At 34.9% G+C, this 22,624-nt stretch overlaps 3 protein-coding genes across 5 annotated transcripts in view; 2 read left to right on the plus strand and 1 right to left on the minus strand.

Annotated features, from left to right (window-relative positions):
• dhcr24 (24-dehydrocholesterol reductase) overlaps positions 1–7,960 on the plus strand; it is a 12,505-nt gene extending 4,545 nt beyond the window's left edge. For all 3 annotated transcript variants that reach the window (XM_016523038.1, XM_016523039.1, XM_016523040.1), the window contains 7 exons: positions 1,364–1,469; positions 3,615–3,733; positions 3,823–4,086; positions 4,290–4,433; positions 6,142–6,339; positions 7,236–7,414; positions 7,599–7,960. In XM_016523038.1, the coding sequence (XP_016378524.1) occupies positions 1,364–1,469; positions 3,615–3,733; positions 3,823–4,086; positions 4,290–4,433; positions 6,142–6,339; positions 7,236–7,414; positions 7,599–7,752 (1,164 nt within the window). In that variant the 3' untranslated portion in view covers positions 7,753–7,960. The remainder of the gene's footprint in view (positions 1–1,363; positions 1,470–3,614; positions 3,734–3,822; positions 4,087–4,289; positions 4,434–6,141; positions 6,340–7,235; positions 7,415–7,598) is intronic.
• Positions 7,961–11,343: 3,383 nt separating this feature from the next.
• Positions 11,344–16,488, plus strand: LOC107716560 (transmembrane protein 205-like). The gene is made up of 4 exons (XM_016523043.1): positions 11,344–11,558; positions 13,293–13,442; positions 14,422–14,585; positions 15,848–16,488. The coding sequence occupies exons 2-4, from the start codon at positions 13,343–13,345 to the stop codon at positions 16,148–16,150; spliced, it is 567 nt and encodes a 188-aa protein (XP_016378529.1). The 5' UTR covers positions 11,344–11,558; positions 13,293–13,342; the 3' UTR covers positions 16,151–16,488.
• A 3,313-nt stretch (positions 16,489–19,801) lies between these two features.
• Positions 19,802–22,624, minus strand: part of ftr85 (finTRIM family, member 85) — a 5,460-nt gene continuing 2,637 nt past the window's right edge. Inside the window, exons 2-6 of the mRNA XM_016523041.1 lie at positions 22,487–22,582; positions 22,112–22,345; positions 21,870–22,029; positions 20,551–20,610; positions 19,802–20,461 (exon numbers count right to left, since the gene is read on the minus strand). Coding sequence (XP_016378527.1) covers positions 19,929–20,461; positions 20,551–20,610; positions 21,870–22,029; positions 22,112–22,345; positions 22,487–22,582 — 1,083 coding nt within the window. The 3' untranslated portion in view covers positions 19,802–19,928. The remainder of the gene's footprint in view (positions 20,462–20,550; positions 20,611–21,869; positions 22,030–22,111; positions 22,346–22,486; positions 22,583–22,624) is intronic.

A 22,624-nucleotide genomic window follows, 5' to 3' on the forward strand; every position in this document is an offset into this window, starting at 1 on the left:
TGATCTATAAAGGGAGGCGGTGTCCCTTCAAAGAAATTCTGAAAAAAAAAAAAAAAATTGATGGTACAAAAAATGTAGCTGGCAGCCTCTCTGCAAGTTAAGGGGGTGGTGAATGTAGGGGCGTGGCGAAAAGTTACTGACACGCCTCCTACCATTCGACACACCATGACAGGTGTATCAGTGTAGTTATTGTTAACTAACTTAAAATAGTTTTTGGTAATTTTATTGTGGTTTTGCTGAATCAATGTAAAAAAAATAATGAATGAATACATTTGATGAGACCTCGATGCAATCTGGTTTTAATAAAATGTTGACCATTTAAATTGTTCAGGTGCGAGAATGGAAAAAAGAGGGAGGGAAGAAACATATGTGCACAGGTCGTCCAGGATGGCTGACTGTTTCTCTCAGGGTGGGAAAATACAAGAAGACGAACAAGAACATCATGATTAACATGATGGACATTCTGGAGGTGGACACAAAACGGCAGGTGGCTGATGCCAGATATTATTTTTTGACAGTAAAATTGTTTTAATCTCATCTCCTCATTTAAAGTTAAAGGAATAGTTCACCCAAAAACGAACATTTGCTGAAAATGTACTCACACTCAGGCCATCCAAGATATAGATGGGTTTGTTTCTTCATAAGAACAGATTTGGAGAAATGTAGCATTACATCACTTGCTCACCAATGGATCCTCTGCAGTGAATGGGTGCCGTCAGAATGAGAGTCCAAACAGCTGATAAACATCACAGTAATCCACAAAACTCCTGTCCATCAATTAATGTCTTGTGAAGTGAAAAGCTGCATGTTTGTAATAAACAAATCCATCATTAAGTCCTTTTAACATCAAACTGTTTAAAATCCATAATAACGGTTCCTTTATTGAATTCTCTGTTGTCCTTAAAATACACTGACTTATTTGTTTAGAACCGTTTTGGACTGTTTTCATTTGTAAACGGTGCTTGATCTGTGCATGTTTCTTTCCTGGTTCAGATGAAATTACTTTTTTGAAACAATATTAAAGATAGAGAAAGCAATGGTTTGAAGTTAAAAACGTCTTAATGATGGATGTGTTTTGTACAAATACGCAGCTTTATGCTTAAACTTGATAGACTGGAGTCGTCTGGATTACTTGTGGATTATTGTGATGTTTTTATCAGCTGTTTGGCTCTCATTCTGACGGCACCCATTCACTGCAGAGGATCCATTGATGAACAAGTGATGTAATGCTACATTTCTCCAAATCTACATCTTGGATGGCCTGAGGGTGAGTAAATTTCATTTTTGGGTGAACCATTTGGAAAGACAGGGCTTTTCACTGAAATGTACTATTTTTATAAACAACAAATCAAACATATTCCAGGTGGTGCGTGTGGAACCCTTAGCTAACATGGGTCAGGTGACCGCTCTGCTCAACTCTATTGGCTGGACCCTGCCTGTGGTGCCTGAACTCGATGACCTCACAGTTGGTAGGTTTTATGAGAGAACCAAATAAACAAATGTTTAATTATTCCTGCATCATTCACTGGATGTTTTTTTATCCAAAACAACTTTGCATTTGAGGACTTGGCTCTGTAGTACCTTTTCTGTAAGATAGTAAATCTGAATATTATTTCAATTATTGTAAATTTGCTGGAAAAAGTATGTGCACCTTTGGACATACTATGAATTTATGCATAAATTAATAACACAGACACATAAAGGGTTCATGTATATATATTTTTTCCTGCTGTGTTGAGCCTAGTTATGCTTGTTTGTTACACCAAGTCTCAGATTACAGCAAATTCTTATTTATGTGACATCTAGATGCATTTGAATATTTTCTATTCAGCACACAGTAACACTTCTCTCCATTTAGATGAAGACTGCAAGTCATCTCTGACCTGTATAATCTCTCCCTTTCTTTCCACATGCTCCACAAGGGATTTGTTTAATGTCTCTGAGCACTTGCAGATATTCGCTTTCTTTAAATGGAGCATAACGTTCTCTCCTGATCAATATTATATGCCGTGTGTGGTGCATCAGAGGCTGCTTATAATTTGGTTACGGATGAGCATAGTCCCTGTTTCAACGAGGCAGATTAGATTAGGGCGGATACGGGTCCTATTGCTGAAAGTGTTTATAGATCCCAGAAAAGAGTGCTCATCTGCGGAGAAATGTTTTACACGGACTCTCCTTCAAATTCATTTGTAATTCTTTAGAGACACAGTACTTAGTAATAAGACATGGGAAAGGTGTGTTGTGTTTGTAAAGTGTTGAATGATATGAGATATTTCTGACCACATGTATTGATTCCTATATCTTCGATACTGTAAGCACCGTATGAAAGCGATTGTTTTATACAGTACCATTTCTAAAAGCAGTTTAGAGTCCTGTATCTATAATCAAAGGTCAGTTATTTGGACTTTTGACTCTTCCTTTTTATCTCTCAGTTGGCACTTTTCACAAATAGTGTTGACTTTGGTGTTCTATTACACTTTTTTTTTTTAAAGCTTGAGAAGCACAATGTTTGTAGGGAGAACTATTAAATATTTTAAGTTATTTAATGTAATGGTAACGTTAAAATAACCTATTGGTGTTAAAAATGTTACTTACAGCAGCTCCCAACTAAAAATAACACAACATAACACAGTGCATAGATTTAAAATAATCTTCACATAGTAATGCAATATGCTAATTTTGTTACAAATAGGTGTCTGGGCCACATGTACATGACATGATATTTTATAATGAAGAAAATGAAATTACATTTTAAGTGCGCTATAGGATATTTAACATGTGTAATAAACGTCAAAATTTGCCAAAATGTATATAGTGCACTTCGAATCTCGTTCCAGTCTTCGTTTTTGTACAAATTGTGTGGACTGCATTTATCACCTGTTACGTGCATTTTTGTCACTTAGCCAGTTTTGAGGTTTCATTCATATTTATTGATAGAAACATAAATCACAGAAATATATATATATATATATATATATATATATATATATAAATCACTATTATGATTTTTGTCATAATCATGCAGCCCTAAGATATATAGTTCAGGTTCAATATAATGTACAGTTTAATTCAAAAGGTCAATAAGATTTTTATTTTATTATTATTATAATTTTTTTATTAATACTGCGACAGTAAAGACTTTACATTGTTACAAAAAATTATATTTCAAACGAATGCTGTTCTGTAAAACGTTCTATGTCACAGCTGTTTTCAGCATTGATAATAATAAACGTTTCTTGAGCAGCGAATCAGCATATTAGAATGATTTCTGAAGGGTCATGTGACACTGAAGACTGGAGTAATGATGCTGAAAATTCAGCTTTGCTTCACAGAAATAAATTACATTTCAAATGTATTAAAATAGAAAACAGTTCATTTAAATTGAAATTCTAATTATTTTTTTTCCAAGTAAATGCAGCCTTGTTGAGTCTTCTTTCAAAAACATTAAAAAAACAACCTTTGTACAGACCTTTGAACATAGTGTAATATTAAATGTAATATTAAATATTAATGTATATCAATGTATATTATTAATGCATTTTTGGCCATTCATTGTGATAGAGGTCTTCCCCATCAAGAAACTGTCTCTCATGGTTGTCTCATGTTCTGTTCAGGTGGGCTGGTAATGGGAACAGGCATTGAGTCTTCATCTCACATCTTCGGCCTGTTTCAGCACATTTGTGTGGCTTTTGAGCTGGTGTTGGCTGATGGTAGTCTGGTCCGCTGCACTGAGGTGAGTCCATTATTACAGATGATATAAAACACACACACACACACACAGACAAGTTAAAACAAATGTTTAAAAAAAATTCTTGCTCACAGAAAGAAAACTCTGACCTGTTCTATGCCGTTCCCTGGTCCTGCGGTACTCTGGGGTTCCTGGTTGCGGCAGAGATCCGGATAATCCCAGCTCGAAAATGGGTGAAGCTTCGCTACGAGCCTGTGCGTGGCCTGGATGCTATCTGCAAGAAGTTTGCAGAGGAATCAGCCAATAAGGAGAACCAGTTTGTGGAAGGACTGCAGTACTCCCGGGACGAGGCTGTGATTATGACAGGCACCATGACAGATCATGCAGAGACTGAGAAGGTGATAATTAATGTTCTGTACTGCAAATCTGATTGCTTTTACTTAGTACTTTTTCTATGGCCCACTTGCTAGCTCTCTAAATATTGGCATCGGCCATTGAAGAGTCCAAATTTCCCAATGGACCTGGTGCATGTTCGTTTACAATTAAATACCATTGTATTATCATACCGTTTCATTTTCTCTGTTTTTCCTTTGTCTTTTAGACTAACTGTATAGGTTACTATTACAAGCCATGGTTTTTTCAGCATGTGGAGGGTTTCCTGAAGCAGAACCGAGTTGCAGTGGAGTACATTCCTCTCAGGCACTATTACCACAGACACACCCGCAGCATCTTCTGGGAATTACAAGTATTGCTCTGGAAAATTGCACTCAACAACAAAATTACCAAATGATCATCTTCTTCTTCTTTTTTAGGAAATACCAACAATATAATAATAACAGAAATAGGTTATTAAATCATTTAAACTCTGACAAACACAAAAAAAGAAATAAATAGCTAAAAATATTAGTAATGCCCACATATATTGCCGTCACTTTTCTAAGCCATTTTGGCAGAAATGTTTTGCCAACTGCTCTCACAGTGATTTTTAGTGGCTGTATGAAGTCAGTTTTTCTCAAGTTCACACAGTTGTCCGAACAGATTAACTGTAGGTGTAGAGAATCACAATAACTTAATTCACAACAGTTCTTCATTTTTAACAACATGCACTACCATTTAAAAATGTGGGGTTATGTGATTTTTTTTAAATGCTTTTTGAAAGTTTCTAATGCTCACCAAGGCTGTGTTTATTTGATCAAAAATACAATAAGCAAAGTAATTGTGAAATATATGTTCCAGTTTAAAATAACAGTTTTTTTATTTATTTAGTATATTTTATATGTAATGTATTTCTGTGATGGCAAAGCTGATACATATTTTTCAGGATTCTTCCGTCAGTAGAAAGTTCAAAAGAGCATAATTTATTGGAAACAGAAATCATTTGTAACATTAAAAAATGGCTTTTCTGTCACTTTTGATCAATTTAACACTTTTAAATGGCAATGTATCTTATTGTTTTATCATTTAAAACCTAACAAACTTGCTAAATGTTTTGCTTGAAAATATTAGCTTTATTTCTTTTAGATAGATGCCACTTGGTTTGATATTGTTTTATATAATGCATTGACATTTATTAATTTTTTTAAGTAAAGCTAAAATGTCTAAATACCTTTTGGGACCGCTCTATATTATATTATATGTACCTGTGTATTATAATTTTTGCATCCATTATTCTAAATTTATAGAATTGTAAACATTTCTTTTTATTATTCCTTTATTCGTTTTAGTTTTCAGGTCTCAACGAGTATCCCATAATACAACCATGTTATATATTCAAGTCCAATGTAATGTGAGGAGTTTAGTATATGCAAGTATGATTTTTGGCAGACTTTCTCCACAGTTATGCTAACATAATATTTGCTGTAAGATTGGTGCTGTATTATGATTGGATCTCTAGGGATTGTATCTTATATTATTAATATCAGACTCTTATTGAGAAAGCCTGTTACAAGTTTTAACTTTCAATTTGGCTTTGGGTTTGTGGTGTACACTTAAAGTTTATCAAGAGTTTGAGACATGCACTTCCTCCTCTATGATTCCATTAGCTATAGGATTTTTCAGTTGTCCCATAATGCGTAGTTTGAGAAAGGACCATTATTCTTCTCATCCATCTTAAGCCATCGCTCTCTCTCTCTCTCTTAAACCTTCTCTTTCACTCTCAAACATACTCACACAGTTTCGATGCATTATATCCACTAAAGCTGTCCATTAGCTACAGGAAGTGTGTCTTGTCTGTTGATTGGCAGCACTAGTCTAACATTACATAAATTATGCAGTTAAAGCTGAAATGGACAAGGTCAGGAGTATCTTGACTTTCAAACATGACTTTTCTGATATTGATTGGTCATTTATTTTCCGTCGCCTTATTCTAAATCTTGTTCTCTTTTACTGTTTCATCTATTATGGATATTTTCCATCTTATTTCCATCCACCATTCCTTGTTGTCTGTTTTTCAGGACATCATTCCATTTGGGAATAACCCGTTGTTCAGGTATGTGTTTGGCTGGATGGTTCCTCCTAAGATCTCCTTGCTGAAGCTCACTCAGGGAGAGACCATCCGCAAACTGTACGAGCAGCACCATGTGGTGCAGGACATGCTGGTCCCCATGAAACACATCAAGACCTCCATCCTACGCTTCCACGAGGACATACATGTGAGACATCCAAACACGCACAAAAATATACATATATTAGGTGAGAATCGATAGCTAATATGTGACCCTGGACCACAAAACCAGTCATAAGGGTCAATTTTTCGAAATTGAGATTTATTCATAATATGAAAGCTGAATTAATAAGCTTTCCATTGATGTATGGTTGTTAGGATAGGACGATATTTGGCCGAGATACAACTATTTGAAAATCTGGAATCTGAGGGTGCAACAAACATCGAAATATTGAGAAATCTCCTTTAAAGCTGTCCAAATGAAGTTCTTAGCAATGCATATTACTAATCAAAAATTAAGTTTTAATATATTTACAGTAGGAAATTTACAAAATATCTTCATGGAACATGATCTTTAATTAATATCCTAATGATTTTTGGCATAAAAGAAAAATCGATCATTTTGACCCATACAATGTTTTTTTGGGTATTGCTAAAAATATACCCCAGCGACTTAAGAGTCAAGACAGGTTTTATGGTCCAGGGTCACATATATAAGAATAAGAATATATGTAATATATAAGAAATTATTCGTTTTATTCAGGATGCGTGATCAAAGGATGCATTAAAGTGATCAAAAGTGACAGCAAACACATTAATAATGTTTCAAAAGGTTTCTATTTTAAATAAATGCTGTTTTTGAACTTTCTATTCATCAAAGAATCCCCTAAAATGTATCATGGTTTCCACAAAAAATATTAAGTAGCACAACTTTTCTCAAGTTTGATAACAATAAGAAATGTTTCTTGAGCAGCAAATCAGCAGAACACTTTAAAAACATACCAGCCCTAAATTTTGAATGCTAGTATATGATAAAAGCTTGGAAGTGATTGGATGTACTACAGTTAGTGCATTGATTTGTTGATGGTTATATGTTTGTTGTAGGTGTATCCTCTGTGGCTTTGTCCCTTCATGCTCCCCAACCAGCCAGGAATGGTGCATCCTAAAGGAGATGAAGATGAACTGTATGTTGATATCGGAGCGTATGGGGAGCCCAAAGTCAAACACTTTGAGGCCAGATCATCCACACGGCAGCTAGAGAATTTTGTCAGAGATGCTCATGGGTCTGTTATCACTTTTCACCTTTCCACTGTTTAGTAGAACCATGTTTATAAAAATTAGGCCAAAGTTCAACAACCAGTTTATAGAATTCAGTAAAATTGTCTGTGGAAAAAGGTCTTTAAAATGTAATTGTTGAAGTAATACTGTATAGTATTGTATAACACAAGTCCTTCCTTCCATTTCTAGATTCCAGATGCTGTATGCTGATGTATACATGGAACGACAGGAATTCTGGGAGATGTTCGATGGCACATTGTATCATAAACTGAGAAAGCAACTCAACTGTGAAGATGCATTTCCTGAAGTCTATGACAAAATCTGCAAGTCCGCAAGACACTGAATCCAACCAAACCTGAAAGGTGTGACCAGTAGAACAGCTGAAAAAACTGTACAACCCTTTTGTTCAAGTAAATTAGCATATTGGGGCAGATGCACTTAAAGGACAAATACTTTTATTTTACGAAGGATCACCAGCTAAATTTTCAACCCCCTTGTCATATGTCTATGTTTAAAGGGGTCATATGATGTTGCTAAAAAGAACATTATTTGGTGTAATGAAATGTGTTTATGCATTATTTTCCACATACTGTACAGTACATTATTGTTTCTCCTCCATGCCCCGCCTTTCTGAAACGCGTCCACTCCAAAGAGAAAGGAAAAATTGAAATCGCATCATATGACCCATTTAAGACAAAAAAGTAAAGGCCCTTATTATTCCTAAGGTTTAACACGTGATTAGATTCATTAAAACAATATATACTGCTTAACAGACAGTTTATGTGCATTCAGATGTGAATAAATATAAACTATAAATGAAACTATTTCAGAATATGTTGACCAATGATCTGTTAAGCATTATATATTAAAAAAAAAGTTTTAATAAAAGAGTTACCAATGATTATTTAAAAAAAATATATATATATTTAAGAAGATATTCTCTATTTTCCTACATTGTGAATGTTGTCTACCTCAACACAAAATGTCTTAATATCTAACACAGTGATTTATTTTGGAGGTGTATACAAAGGGATATTTTATCTACTAAAACCATTAGAGCACTTCTTTATGTAAGCCCGGCACAAATTGTAAATGTATTTAGTATTTGTTTTTGACCCGTAACATACCACTTTTTATTATGAAGTACATATATTTGTTCTAATTATGGATTTACTTTTGTCATTAGTACAGTTATTGTTGATTACATGTAGATTAGGATATTTAAGGTCTATAAACAAAACAATAACAGTATTCATATTTGTGGCCTTCTGAACTTGTTTTTGCCCTTTTATACTGTGTTCACAATATATTTCTGTATTTGTATTTTCAGTGTACTAAAACTATGGATGTCATATAGTTAGCAGTCTCTACATACCCGTTAAAATGAATAATTTAACTCGTCTACAGACTGCTGTGCTGTCAATAACAGTGAATTTGGCTTTGATCATCATACAAATCTTCAATGAATCTCTAATAATGGAGCTTTTGGAGAGTTTTCCTGCTTTTTATGGTGGTGCTTAAAGTGTAATGGTTGGGTTGGAGTGGATTCATGGCTGAGGAACATATGCTATAAAAAATAATCATCCATCTGCTCCATTTGAACATTAACGCCTCCCAGTCTCTCCCTGTAACGTGATGCAGGCACATTATGATAATACCTTGTTCAGCAATCATTTCCATGTCATATTAATTGACATCCTTGCTTCAAGAGAACATTTTTCTCTTTTTGGTTTTCTATTTTTGGCAACCTTATCAATATTCCCTAAAAGTTAACCATACAAATCTTAACTAATATTTATTATCAATCATCAAAATGTACATAAATGATTGAAAAACTCTTAAGGATTTTTTCTTACAGCGCATATATATATATATATATATATATATATATATATATGCTGTAAATTGGGTTAAATAGCTTTTGTGAACATTACTTTAAAGACAATTGAGATTCAATAGACCTCTGGCCATGTCTCCCTCTAGTGACTGAATTATACCTTCATTTATGCCTGTGAAATTGTCCGGTTTCTTCTGCATAAAATCTGGTTATTTTAAAGGAACATGAACCAACTTTAGTTTTCTGATTGAGAAAACAACAACAACAACAAAAGCTATTATATAGATACATAGCATCCCAAAAAGTTATTAAATATTAAATATGTAAATAAATACTGTATTCTATAATATAATACTAATATTCATACTGGTAAAAAATGTATAGCCTGAATGCACTGTAAGTCGCTTTGGATAAAAGCGTCTGCTAAATGCATAAATTATTAAATTATTATTAAATGTGATGCAAATTAAAGGGGTAAAGTCATGTTTGTTGCCCTTCCAGAGGCATTTATTTTATAGAACTATAGCACAAGCAAATGATTTCACAAAAATACATTTGTTACTCTTGGTTACTGTGCTGTAGGTTCCTTGAGTTTGAAGGGCTAGAGATATGTGTTTTGTGCTGAGTGTGTTCAGTTACTGTTGATATCAGGGAAATACTGAGTGTCTGAATGCAGAGATGGTCATTTTCCCTTTGACTTCTGTCTCTTTTCCACCAAAGCTGCCAAAGAATCCCCATAGACAATAGAGAGTTTTGTGTATCACCTAGATAATATATTGTAATAAGCTGTTATATCATTATCCTGCCAAAAACTAAGCTATCATACAAATCTGTGATGTATAGAATTATAATTATAATTATTACTATAGCTAAACTTGTTGGAATTCAGTTATTGCAGCATCTGCATCATGCAAGCTTGGCCTAAGGTATCTTTTCTACACACATTTACAAACCCACTCACAGATGTTTGCATGAAGTTCCTAGTGTTTTTAGTAATCACTGATTTTGTTCTTATTTAGTTGCACATAGTAATTGCTGTAATCTTATGCCCTGAACAATTGTTCATCAAAGCAGTGAGACAACAGTGAAGAAAGCGCCCAAGAGAATAAACCTGTCCTTTGCTTATTCACACTCATTAAATGCAAACCAATGACATGTTGAGCACTAATTAATCCACCAGTTTGAACATGCCATATAAAGCCACAGTGAGAGTGAATGCTGTGTTTATTTACAGTCAGAACAGCTATAATTAAGGACTTTATCAGTTAACTGGTCCTTTGTTGTGGCAAGCAACTGCTAACACATCAAATTTGTAAAAACAATTATGTAAATATTTGTCAAAAAATAATCAAGTGGTTTACTTATTGTACTACTACTACTAATATAATTATTAATGAAATTAATAAAATAATATACTTTGAAAGAAATCCCAAACCTTACGTTGAAAGGTTTATTTAAAAAAATTTTTTTTTTAAAGAAGTGCTTATGAGAATGAGCTTATGCTCATCAAGGCTGCATTTATTTGATCAAATATACAGTAAAAACAGTAATGTTGTTATTACACACACACACAAACTATATTATTATTATGTTACTATCATTAGTAATTATTTAAGTAGTAGTAGTAGTAAACAAGTAAAACACTTGTTGTAAAACACAATATTTTTTTGACAAGTATTTGGGACACAGGTAAAAAGTGTCTTTTTTTCTTGGTAAATTTATGGAATTATATATATATATAATATATATAAGACTTCCGTTCTTCTTCTACTTTATATTATTATCACTGATTTTGTCCATTCACACCCATTAAATACATACATGGAAACGGTCTGTATTTAATGGGTGTGAATAAATATTGGGACAGGTTCGGTTAAGGTATGGGTTAGGGTTAGATCATATGCCTTGTTTTTATAACTAGCTTTATATAAAACAATAAATGTGTTTTGTTCCTTATTTAGACAATTAAACGCTTAAACGTGTATGTGTGTGTGAGTGTGTTTATAAATGTACAAGAGACGTTTTCTTTCATCAATAATTACCGTAATCAAGAAAACCCGTCTACATAAAGCACGCCCATCAGTATACAAAACCACGCCCAACAATAGCGACAACATCCACAAAACACGCCCACAAACCCCCAAACCTGCTTTGATCGCCGAGTACGCATAAACCCCGCCCACCGGTCTGACCCAGTCCGAGAGCTACCGCCGCTGCATACCGGTTCCTCCTTTATCGTACATTTATGGTGTTGCTACTGGCCGTGACGCGCAACCGTCCACCGACGATTTACAGTCACGGGTGATCGTCCGGTAAGTAGATCGACATCATGGTGACAGCATGTAGTAGTAATGATATCCAGCTTTTCATAATCTAGGTGTAGCTTTCACATGACGCAACAGAAGTGACGTGCTACGACTGATTGTCTGTCTTGTACTTTGGTGCCAGTTCAAACAGCAAAGGACTTTCCTCTGTTGGAGAGAGTAGCTGTGCTTAATATTAAACTTTGGAGGTTTGGACACCATGGCTGTGTCTCAACAACTAGTGAGCCGCCTATATAGACAGCATTATTGGCGGCATTATAGGCGCGTGCTTACTTAAAAGGAGCCAAAGATGCAGTATAGGTAGGCAGCCTACTAGGTTTTGAGACAGCCCACATTCTGGACATAGTGAATCAGCCTGTTTTCTCCCTGCACAATCCCTACGTTCCATTCGGAAGAGCTCATCCCTATGCCCTAATCCCTTCAAAGGGTTTACCCTCCAGAGTGAGAGCTTCGAAGGGGTGAAGGGTGTAGGGGATCAAACAACTGTTTCTTGAAGTGCCCTTCCGCGTCATCATCACGTGCACACACGGAGGCGCCGTCATCATTCAAAGAATCTACGCAAAGGATCATGGGGGCCCGAAGTGTCCGTCAGTTGTACCCTTCGAAGTCCTTCATTCCGAGGGGCCCTTTGAAGTGGCCAGTTTTGAGCACTTCGGTTTGGAACGACCCTTCAATATGGCGGCCATGATTGTTTTCACTCCGAAGTGCCCTTTGGAGGGTGATATATCCCGTTTGGAACGCACCGAATACTGCACACGGCTACTGCATTCACGCTTACCATTCTTAAAGCGACAGTTTACCCAAAAATGAACATTTATATATTTACCCCTATGTCTTGTATGACTTTTCTGTGGAACACAAAACATGCTAGTTTAGATTGACAGCCTCCGTCATCTTTCACTTTATAGTGAAACTTTATTCACTTTATATATTTTCTGGCAAGTTAAAGGTTTTACACATTGCATAAATTATAATTAACTTATATGCTCGTATTGAAATATTTAATCCATTTTATTTGGTACCAATGATAAAACTGTGCCTGACGACGAGGCAGACTAAGGAGATTTTGATGTGATGAAGGTGAATTGGTAGTAGTCTTTGAGCTCTTGTGAGCTCTTTTTTTTAATAGTCTGTGTTTATGATTACTACTAGCCTATATAGTGATTTTGTATATATAGTGATGTGTGTAATGTGTAACAGTGACTGTAAAATGTATATTTTAGACATGGAAGCTGCATATTTTTAGTTTTGATGTTTGGGCTAGTTTTGATTGGCCATTGGGCTAGGTTTTTTTTGCTCAGATCTGGCAACCACGACTGCGGTTGTCATTCAGTGACAGAATTTTCTTTTTGGGGGGGTGAACAATACTTTTTTAAAAATTGCTTTTACCTTTTCAGTGTATTTTCCAATTGTCTTGTTGCTTTGCTACCACCACACAATAGTTTGTAGTCAGAGTGCCTGATATGATTTATATTAGGTGGCAGATTTGATTTTTTTTGTTTGTTCGATTATGGTATGCCCTGTTAGTCATGTGGGTGAAAGGTGATCGCCTCCACCTCTTTTGTTTATTACTGCAGGGTGTGTTTTGTAGTGTGCATAAAGTAAATGTCTTAAGACTTGTTTAACATATTAAAACTGTTATGACCTCTGAGTCTTACATAAACCTTGTGTGACGTAAGAACAATAAGGCAGATGGCATTTTTGTGTCACACCTTTAAACAGCATAGTGACAGTGAGTGAGGGAGGTGAAAGACCATAGCGTGCCTGTCACAATGTCTACAGACAGAGAGCCTCCCGTCACCTCCAAACTCCTTCACCTCATGTTTCTCTCCACCTTCTGGGGAATGCAGATATGGGTCACCTTCATATCAGGTAGGTGTGGTCACGGTTTTTCATTGCATTTCATTGATGATAGATCATTAATAGAATGATTTTAGTGTAGGCTACTTAAAATCTTAAAGTATATTTAAGAAAGTTATTTAAAAAAAAAAAAAAATCTGTACTTGTAGGTAATATAATATTAATGAAAGGCCGCTTAAAGAGAGTACACTTTTACTTTAAAGTATAATATAAATCATTATGTTTTATCTTTTGTCATTATTTAATGAAATACACTTTTTTATACACTGTTAACTAACATACTAAAGCACAAGTACTTCATTATAATTTTAACTGTATATTACATTTATCGTTCATATTTACAGTGCACAGCATAAATGAGTACACCCCCTCTGAAACTTAACAAATTCAGCAATTACTCTTTGCTTAGAAGACATGTTATGGTTTTTTTAGAGATATAATATTCCAGCAAGTCTGCTTAATCAGTTACCAAAGAAGAATGTTAAAATTATTCAAGAAAATACCATTTTCTTATCAAAGTGATAAAATGTTGTGTTGCAAAAATGAGTACACCCTCCTGAAAGTTACTTAATAAATTATATTTTAGTTTACCATAAATGCTTGTTTGTATATTCGGCAGTACACTTTAACCATATATCAAAGACAATAGAAGTAATTACACATAAAGGTGTACTTAAGTTGGTCAACAATGCACTCTAACACTTTAGCACTCTAACCAATTGCATTTAAAATAAATTTGAACTATCATATATTTTTATTTAATTGTAAATTGCAGATAAGTGTCTGAAGACCTTAGATTCAGTTTGCACTCAGGCATATTCTTTCAAGGTATATTATTTCCATAAGTACTATTTTTAAAAGTATGCTGAAGTGTACTTTTTTTTTTTTTTTTTTACAAGGATAGTTTTATACATGAAACTAGTACAGTATTCTGTTATAAACAAGGTTTATGATATGCTTAAGGTTAACTTAATTTAATTTTTTTGTTCAGGCTTTGTAATGGACAGCCATCTAAACCGACACACGTTTGGCTTCATCCAGAGCCGGCTCTTCCCGTTTTACCTGCATATCGGCTCAGCCTGCGCTTTCTTCAACCTCACCATCTTTGCCATGTACCATCCTAGCAACATGCTCGATGACAAAGAGGCCTTCCAGGTATTCAGAACATAATGTTCCCAGATATTGTGAAAAGATGTTATTTGAATAGTTCACGCAAAAATTATGACTATCATGTCATTCCAAACCTGTAGAATTTCTATTCTTCTGTGGAACAAAAAAGGAGATATTTTGAAAAATTTGCTTGCCGTTCTTTTCTATCCCATTTCAATAAATAGAGACTGGAACATTCAAGTTTTAAAAAGAACACAAGAGCTCCAAATTTTTATTATTATCTGACAATTCCTTTAGCTTTAGGTGAGCTGAAAACCAGTGTGACTGAATCTTTGAATCTTTGGATTGAACTTGAGGACTGGATCAGTCTGAATTATGAATAAATCAGTGGTTTTGTTGGATCAACTCATTCTCTGACTAAAATCAGATTCAAAAGAAAGATTTATTCATGAATTGAGCATTTCTAGTTCTCTCATGAATGTGCACATTATAGGAATAGTTCACCTAAAAATGAAAATTGGCTGAAAATGTACTCATTCTCAGGCTGTCCAAGATGTAAATGAGTTTGTTACTTCATTGGAACAGATTTGGAGAAATGTAGCATTACATTACTTGCTCACCAATGGGTCCTCTGCAGTGAATGGGTGCCGTCAGAATGAGAGTCCTAACAGCTGATAAAAACATCACAATAATCCACACTACTCTAGTCTATCAATTAATGTATTGTGCAGTGAAAAGCTGCATGTTTGTAAGAAACAAATTCATCATTAAGACATTTTTAACTTCAAACCATTGCTTCCAGCCAAAATATGAGTCCTCTATCCATAATCTTGCTTTCTCCAGTGAAAAAGTTGCCTCGTCTGAATCAGGAGAGAAATATGCACAGATCAAGCACCGTTTACAAGCCAAAACAGTTTTAAATTAATATGTTAGTGGATTTTGATATGAGAGGACAACGCTATTTGGAGTGGTGTGGATTACTTGTGGATTATTGTGATGTTTTAAATCAGATGTTTGGTCTCTCATTCTGACGGCACCCATTCACTGCAGAGGATCCATTGGTGAGCAAGTGATGTAATGCTTAATTTCTCCAAATCTGTTCCGAGAAAGAAACAAACTCAACTACATCTTGGACGGCCTGAGTGTGAGTACATTTTCAGCAAATTTTTAGATTAACTATTAGGTGAACTGTTTCTCACACAAAGCTATAGTATATCCTATATCCTATACTTGTGAACTAACCTTTTAATATTTATGTAAGGTAACAGACTCTCTTGATTCCACCAGCTTTCTGTTTTTTCCCCCAGATCTTCATTTTTTTCATCTGTGTGACTGTGGCGGCAGTGAATGCCCAGTGGTTTGGTCAGATGACCTCGGGAATCATGGCAGACATGCACCTGATTGAGCAGGCCTGTGGATTGGGTCAGGACATCGGACTCTCATCCAATCGGGAAGCATATGCCAAGCTCTGCCAGACAGATCCCAAGTATAAAAAGCTGAGTGGTCGGCTGTGGCTGTATCACCTGCTGTCCTCCCTTTGTAACCTCTGCTGTATCGTATGTAATGGATACAGCCTATATTACCTGGCAGAAAACCTCACCACCCTCTGATGACCTTCCTGCAACATAGTGGAGTTATACTTCCACAATGCAATGCAAACCCTTGGTTAACGTCTGTGTGACTCCGGCAGCGATGACCTGCTCTCAGATACTGGATTACCTCCTGACAAATCTGGTCATTATTGTTACGGATTGTCTTTTTTAATCTTTGTTGTGCTAGTTTTAGTTTAGATATATGATTTATAGAGATTTTTATAGATAAGATATAGATACGATTTTTTTGTAAATGTTACAGATAATGGCTGTGCATATTGAAATTATAAGATGTTACACTTTGCATGGTTGAGGAATGAGGAAAAACTGATATGCGAGTATAAATGAACAAAAATGGGAAGTGGAAGGGGCATTTTCAAAACTTTTCTTGACATTCTAGAAATTATGGCACATACTTTCTGTTTTCTCAACAAAGGCAACCTCACTCTGTCACAAATTAGTCAAATTATTTGATTTCTCTGTTTCAACGGCCAGCCTCACCCTGTTCTCCTGGAATGGGTCTGAATGTATCAACATGTTCGCGCACAATCTCTCATTATAAGTACACTTCCACATTTTAACAGGGATGAATATGCAAATTATGCTCTCATCTGGCTGTAGATTTAGAATTCTGTTGCTGTTTGTTGAAATGGAGCTTAAATTAAATGCACCCAGCACCAGTTGCACCACAGAATGTGATTGTGCATGTTATACAAGTATTTTTTAATGACTCACAAACACATATTCTTTTTTTTATACTGATTAACAGTGCATATAGTATTTAATCAGTGCACTGGATACAGCTGTGACTGTCCACTCAGAGCTAATATAGTCTAATATGTGCCTAATATATAAAACATTAGAATATAAAATTGTTTTAATTAAGTATAAAATTAATATTAAATGTGTTTATATATATATATATATTATTTACGCTACTACTGTTATTCATACTATATTTCTGTTCAGAAATTTGTGGTCAGTAAGTTTTTTTTTCTTTAAGAAATTAGTGTTTTTATTCAGCAAGGACACAATTGATCAAAGTGGCATTTATAATGTTACAAAAGATTTCTGTTTGAAACAAATGCTGCTCTTTTGAACTTTCTATTCATCAAAGAATTCTGGAAGAATTTTGTCAGTTTCCACTAAAATACTTTTTCAATAATACAGTTCCTTTCAACATGGATAAGATTTTTTTTTAGCACCAAATCAGCATATTAAAATTATTTCTGTAGGATCATGTGACACTGAATCCTTCGGCTTTGCCTTCACAGGAATAAATTACATTTTTAAATATATAAAAAGAGAATACATTTATTTTAGATATTTATTTTTTAATTGCATTTTTAAATCAAATAAATGCAGCATTATTAAGCATAAGATAAAACATTAAAACAAAAAACATTAAAAACCTTACCGACCCCAAACTTTTGCACATATAGTTATGTCAGCCTGTGTTATGAATTAAGTTTAATATTTTAAATTGTGGCAAATATGCTGGTAAGACACATTTACAGATGTGCTCTATCTGAATCCATCAAGTTGACCTTTGCTGTGAGAGATTCAACACGAACCAGTTTATGTCCTGTTTGACCGCTTTTGCACACTGTGCCTTTTGCAGATGTTAAGCAACAACAAACCGGACTTCCTGGGTGTACATGACACATTGTGTGTTGCAGAGTCATGCCATTGGTCAAACACATGTGATGTGCTTAACTAATGTGTTAGTCATATAAAATTGTGTGTATTCAGATATAAAGCACTATTGTTATAATGGCGACACCTTACTTTGGAATGTAGCTTCTGTTTTCAGTCGCCTTACACAATCTGCTGTCCGGCCATCATATTTTTGTATCTTCATATCAGTTACAGTACAGTGCCTTGCATAGAGATATCTTTCAGTTTTAATACTGTTATGACTGTGTCCATTAAGATGCTGGTGAGGCTATGGGTTTGTCCCTGTATTTGAGGATTGACTATATTTTATCAATGCAAATGAACCGGCAGCTACGGACCCTCTGTTAATGGTTATGTTTACTATATTTAACTTAAAATATAATCTAGTAAAACATATGGTCAATAGAATGAAATGCATAGATTTGTGCTTAATACTGTGTTATTAAAGTTCCATGAATTTTTAGCTGAAATTTCATTCCTGTATGCAAATGAAGTAGTAGATGAAGAAAATTTAGCATTATCAGGTTTTCTGCCTGAATAAAAGGAAATTGCAATGTATACTGCATCACTTTAAGTAAAGCTGAAGTATGTCTTTTTTATATTAAACAGCACAGTGAAAGTTAATGTGAAAAGCAACCAGCCTGACACAGCAACATTGGTTCAACTATTGTGTGAATGACTATCTATTTGTCTGTTTGACCAGTAACAGATTAGGGATGTTTGGGCAATCTTATTAATTATTAATAGGCAATGTTATTTTTGCAATTACATTTGTGCAGAAATTACACATTGCCTTCAAGAATGAAGACTAATGTCTGAATTTGTGATGAATGTAAAGCTGTTGCAGTTCTGCTGTGAAATGTATGGAAATGGGTTGAATGTTTTTTTTTTTCAAATAAATTTTAAAATTGTGTTAAGATTCTTATGTTTTTTGTTCATTAACAGGTTCGTACTGTAAATGTTAAATGTCAAGGAGACTCTGGAACTGGAGTTAAATATTTTACCGGCATATAATTCAAATATATATTTACAAACAACTACAAAAGCATTAAAATAAGAACATTTAGTAAATATAAGTGCACTTATTTTATAAAACAGATAGTTCTGGTTCCAGAAAATGATTGGTAAATTCATCAGTTTGTGACTGATATTTAACCGCACTATTTATGACCACCAGTGAGGGTTACGCTCTTGAAATTAAGGTTCTTTATTGGAATTGATGGTTCCATGAAGAACCTTTAACATTCCACTGAACAAAAGGTTCTTTAGATTTGGGGAAATAAATGTTCTTTTAAGATCTGTTCACTGAAAGGTTGTTTGGAGAACCAAAAATGGTTCTCTAATGGCATTGCTGCAAAAACCCCCTTTATTTTTGAGTGATGAGGTGGTGAATACAAAAATATTAAGAGATACCAAAAAAAAAAAAAAATTGATCATTGTATTTTATCTATACCAGGTTCCAGAAAACATATTTACAGTTAGCACAACCAGCCAAATCTAACATTCACAGAGAAAATGTAACTGCTTTACATGGTGGCGATATAGTATGAATTTGTATGTTGTGATATGTACAGAAACACGTGATAAAAAAAAAAAAAACTAACCTAACCATGAAGGTCTGCCCCCAACCCTATCAGTGGGACATAAGCAGATCATATGAAAACATACAAATGAATTAGCCACCAATTAGCCAAAACCAAAAATAATTACGAATTGCAATGAGAGTGTGTTGGTCCTTTATGTGAAACTTTACAATAAGGTCCCATTAGTTAACAACATTAACTAAAATGAGCATTTGTTACAGTATTTATTACGTTAAAATACAGATATATACAAATACAAATATAAAAATACAGCTGTTAATTGTTAGTTCATGTTAGCTCAGGCCATTAAATAATTTTAACAGATACAATATTTTATATTATATTAGTAATTGATGAAATTAACATTAACTAAGACTTATACGCTTTAGAAGCATTTTTTATTGTTAGTTGATGTGAACTAATGTAATTAACTAATGTTAACCAATGGAACCTTATTGTAAAGTATTACCCATTCTCTAATACTTCATACATTTCTAATAACTGCTCAGGAACTGAATACACTCCATTTCATGCCACTAAAGTGGATAACAAAGTCTCATACTAGACCCGGTGTTAATCCTGAAGCTAGGATAGAGCGGTTGAGTAAATGTAGTCCGAATGATGTGGATGAGATTCATTGAGTCTGTGATGCTGTAAAACGCCAAAATCCCTGCAGAGAAATCGACATAAACGCCAGTTCTGCGAGCCCACTGCATTTTGGAAATCTTAGTTTCCCGTCCATTGTGCCAGAATGCATACATATCCTCAGAGCACACCAGACTCCAGGACTGGGCGTTTTGTCCAAATGCACACAGGGTGCTCTTTCCTTTCCTGCTGATGTCCTCATAGGACACTGCAATGTGCACGGGACCCTTCCCGCTCCACTCTGCCTCGAAGTAACATCGGCCGGACACGCTCTCCCTGCACAGGACCTGGTAATAGCTGTCAAACCTCTCTGGGTGGTCAGGAACAGACAGAGAGGTTTTGCTGCACGTCACCTCTCCAGTCTCTGAGGAAACACTGAGGTTTCTGTGAGCCGTGTTCAGGTCTAGAGTCAGGGGACCCGAATCTGAAATCCAGAGACACAAGACATGGATTAACATACACAGTAATTCTGTTGTCGATTGTATTGTTTGCATGTGTGTGTGTGTTACTCACATTCCAAAAACTGCTCTCTGATTTTAGGTTCAGGGGTAGGAATAAACTTCAGGTTTGTCACTAATAAGATAAAATATAAACAGTGCAGGCATTTTTAATATTCATACTTATTTTACTTTAATTTATTTCAATTTCTTTTAATGTTTAATAGTGTTTGGAATACTTGCAAGTATTTATTGCATACTGTATGAATTCTGACAGTTCTTTAAAAATAGAAAGTGAAACACTTCATACACATTTCAAACAAGAGTATGCAACATTAGAAAACCTAAAATAAATATTTGCATTTTAAATTATGTTAACGATATAGTAAACATTATCACATGACCTCCTCACATGTGAGTGGTTTCCATTTGACATCTTGGAAATTAGGATTATTTTTCTTTGTTTTATTGAACTATTGATTACTGAGTTTTTAATTCAATGGTTTATCATTTAATTTTGTAAAATAAAAAATACTACTGGCAATATTATCCAATAATGACGTATCAGATTCTGATTCACTGATCACATTGAAATCTTGAAACCACGAATTTACTCAACTCAATTTTTTATTTATAAAGCACTTTCAAAACCATAAGAATGGACTAAAGTGCTGCACAGAGATAATTAAAACTCTAAAAAATAACATTACAAACATACAAAACCAATACAGCATGCCACCAATATAAATCGTACAGCGAAATCACTCACATTAAACACACCCACTCAAACGGCAAAAGCCTGATGAAATAAAGTCTTTAAGTTCCTTTTAAAAATGTCCATAGTTGACGAAGACTTTATGAATAGTGGCAAGGCATTCCAAAGTGTAGGAGCTGCAACTGAAAAGGTGATCTCCACTACGCCTTAAACGAGACCGTGGAACAGTTAAGAGCAAATTCTGAGAAGAGCGCAGATGACGTTGAGATTGGTAAGGAGACAGCATGTCTTTTATATACTCAGGAGCCTGATTGTGCAATGCTTTGTATACACAATCAGTGTAAAAAGCAAATAATTTACAGTATTACGTAAATTAAGAATACATTAAGAAAGTTATAATCTGTAGTCAAAAAATGACTAAATGAATAAATGCATGCTGGGTTATTTTCTGCCGAATTACTGCGAATCAACAGCAGAATGCTGCTAACAACAGTAATTTACAGCTCTTGTTTACTGTGAATTCACTTTATAAAGCTTTAATTAACCAGTTGGACACAAGAAAAGTCCTACTGTGAAATTACTATTAAAGTAATGTAATTATTAACCTGGAATATACGGTCATTTTACACTGAAATTTTTAGTTAGCATGCTATTCCAAACATATTCATATGATGACTTACCTTTTTTTGATAATTTCTCCAATTTCTTCTGGCACAGATCTTTAATGTCCTCACTCAGATATGTGAGTTTTCTTGACGCCATCTCAAAAGAGAAGTCCGGATTGACTAGAACTGCAGGAGAGGTCACCAACTCCGGCTGACTACACAGTGTTTCATAACTCTGAGGAATTTAATGAAATAAACTCTCTTAGACCAAAATCACAAATGACATGTACTTTGGTGCCCAGAAGCACTGACGTTACCTTCAGGAACTGAGTTTTATCATCAAGGTGTGCAAGCATGTTGTATTCAGCATCTCTCCTCTTGAACTCTGCAATCTCCTGCTCTAGTTTCTCCATAAACCCATGTGCCTCGTCTAATTCCATCTGCTCCTTTGCTTTGATCATCTCTGTCACCTCAAAACACAGTGCCTCAATGGACTGAATCAGCTCACTGAAGATCTTCTCTGTCTCTTCCACTGCTGCCTGGGCAGAGCTCTGTTAGACAACATACAGAACCAGACAAGTGATGAGTCCAAGAACCTCTCTGGGTCTCTTACTAATGAAGGATCATACGTTGACCCACACTATCCCACATGTCCATTAAGATTTTCCACCTCCTGTCAGTAATAGACTCACCCTGAGAGAGATTACGGCGTGTCTCAGATCCTGTAGCTCTGTCTCGCGCTCCTTTATGACCTGCTGGCATCTCCTCTGTGACTGTTTAAGCTCTTGCTGCAGACCAAAGGATACATACATGAAGAAACTTTTTTTTTT

The sequence above is a fragment of the Sinocyclocheilus rhinocerous genome, unplaced genomic scaffold, assembly GCF_001515625.1.
Source record: "Sinocyclocheilus rhinocerous isolate Xijiao unplaced genomic scaffold, SAMN03320098_v1.1 scaffold570, whole genome shotgun sequence".
Classification (NCBI taxonomy): Eukaryota; Metazoa; Chordata; class Actinopteri; order Cypriniformes; family Cyprinidae; genus Sinocyclocheilus; species Sinocyclocheilus rhinocerous.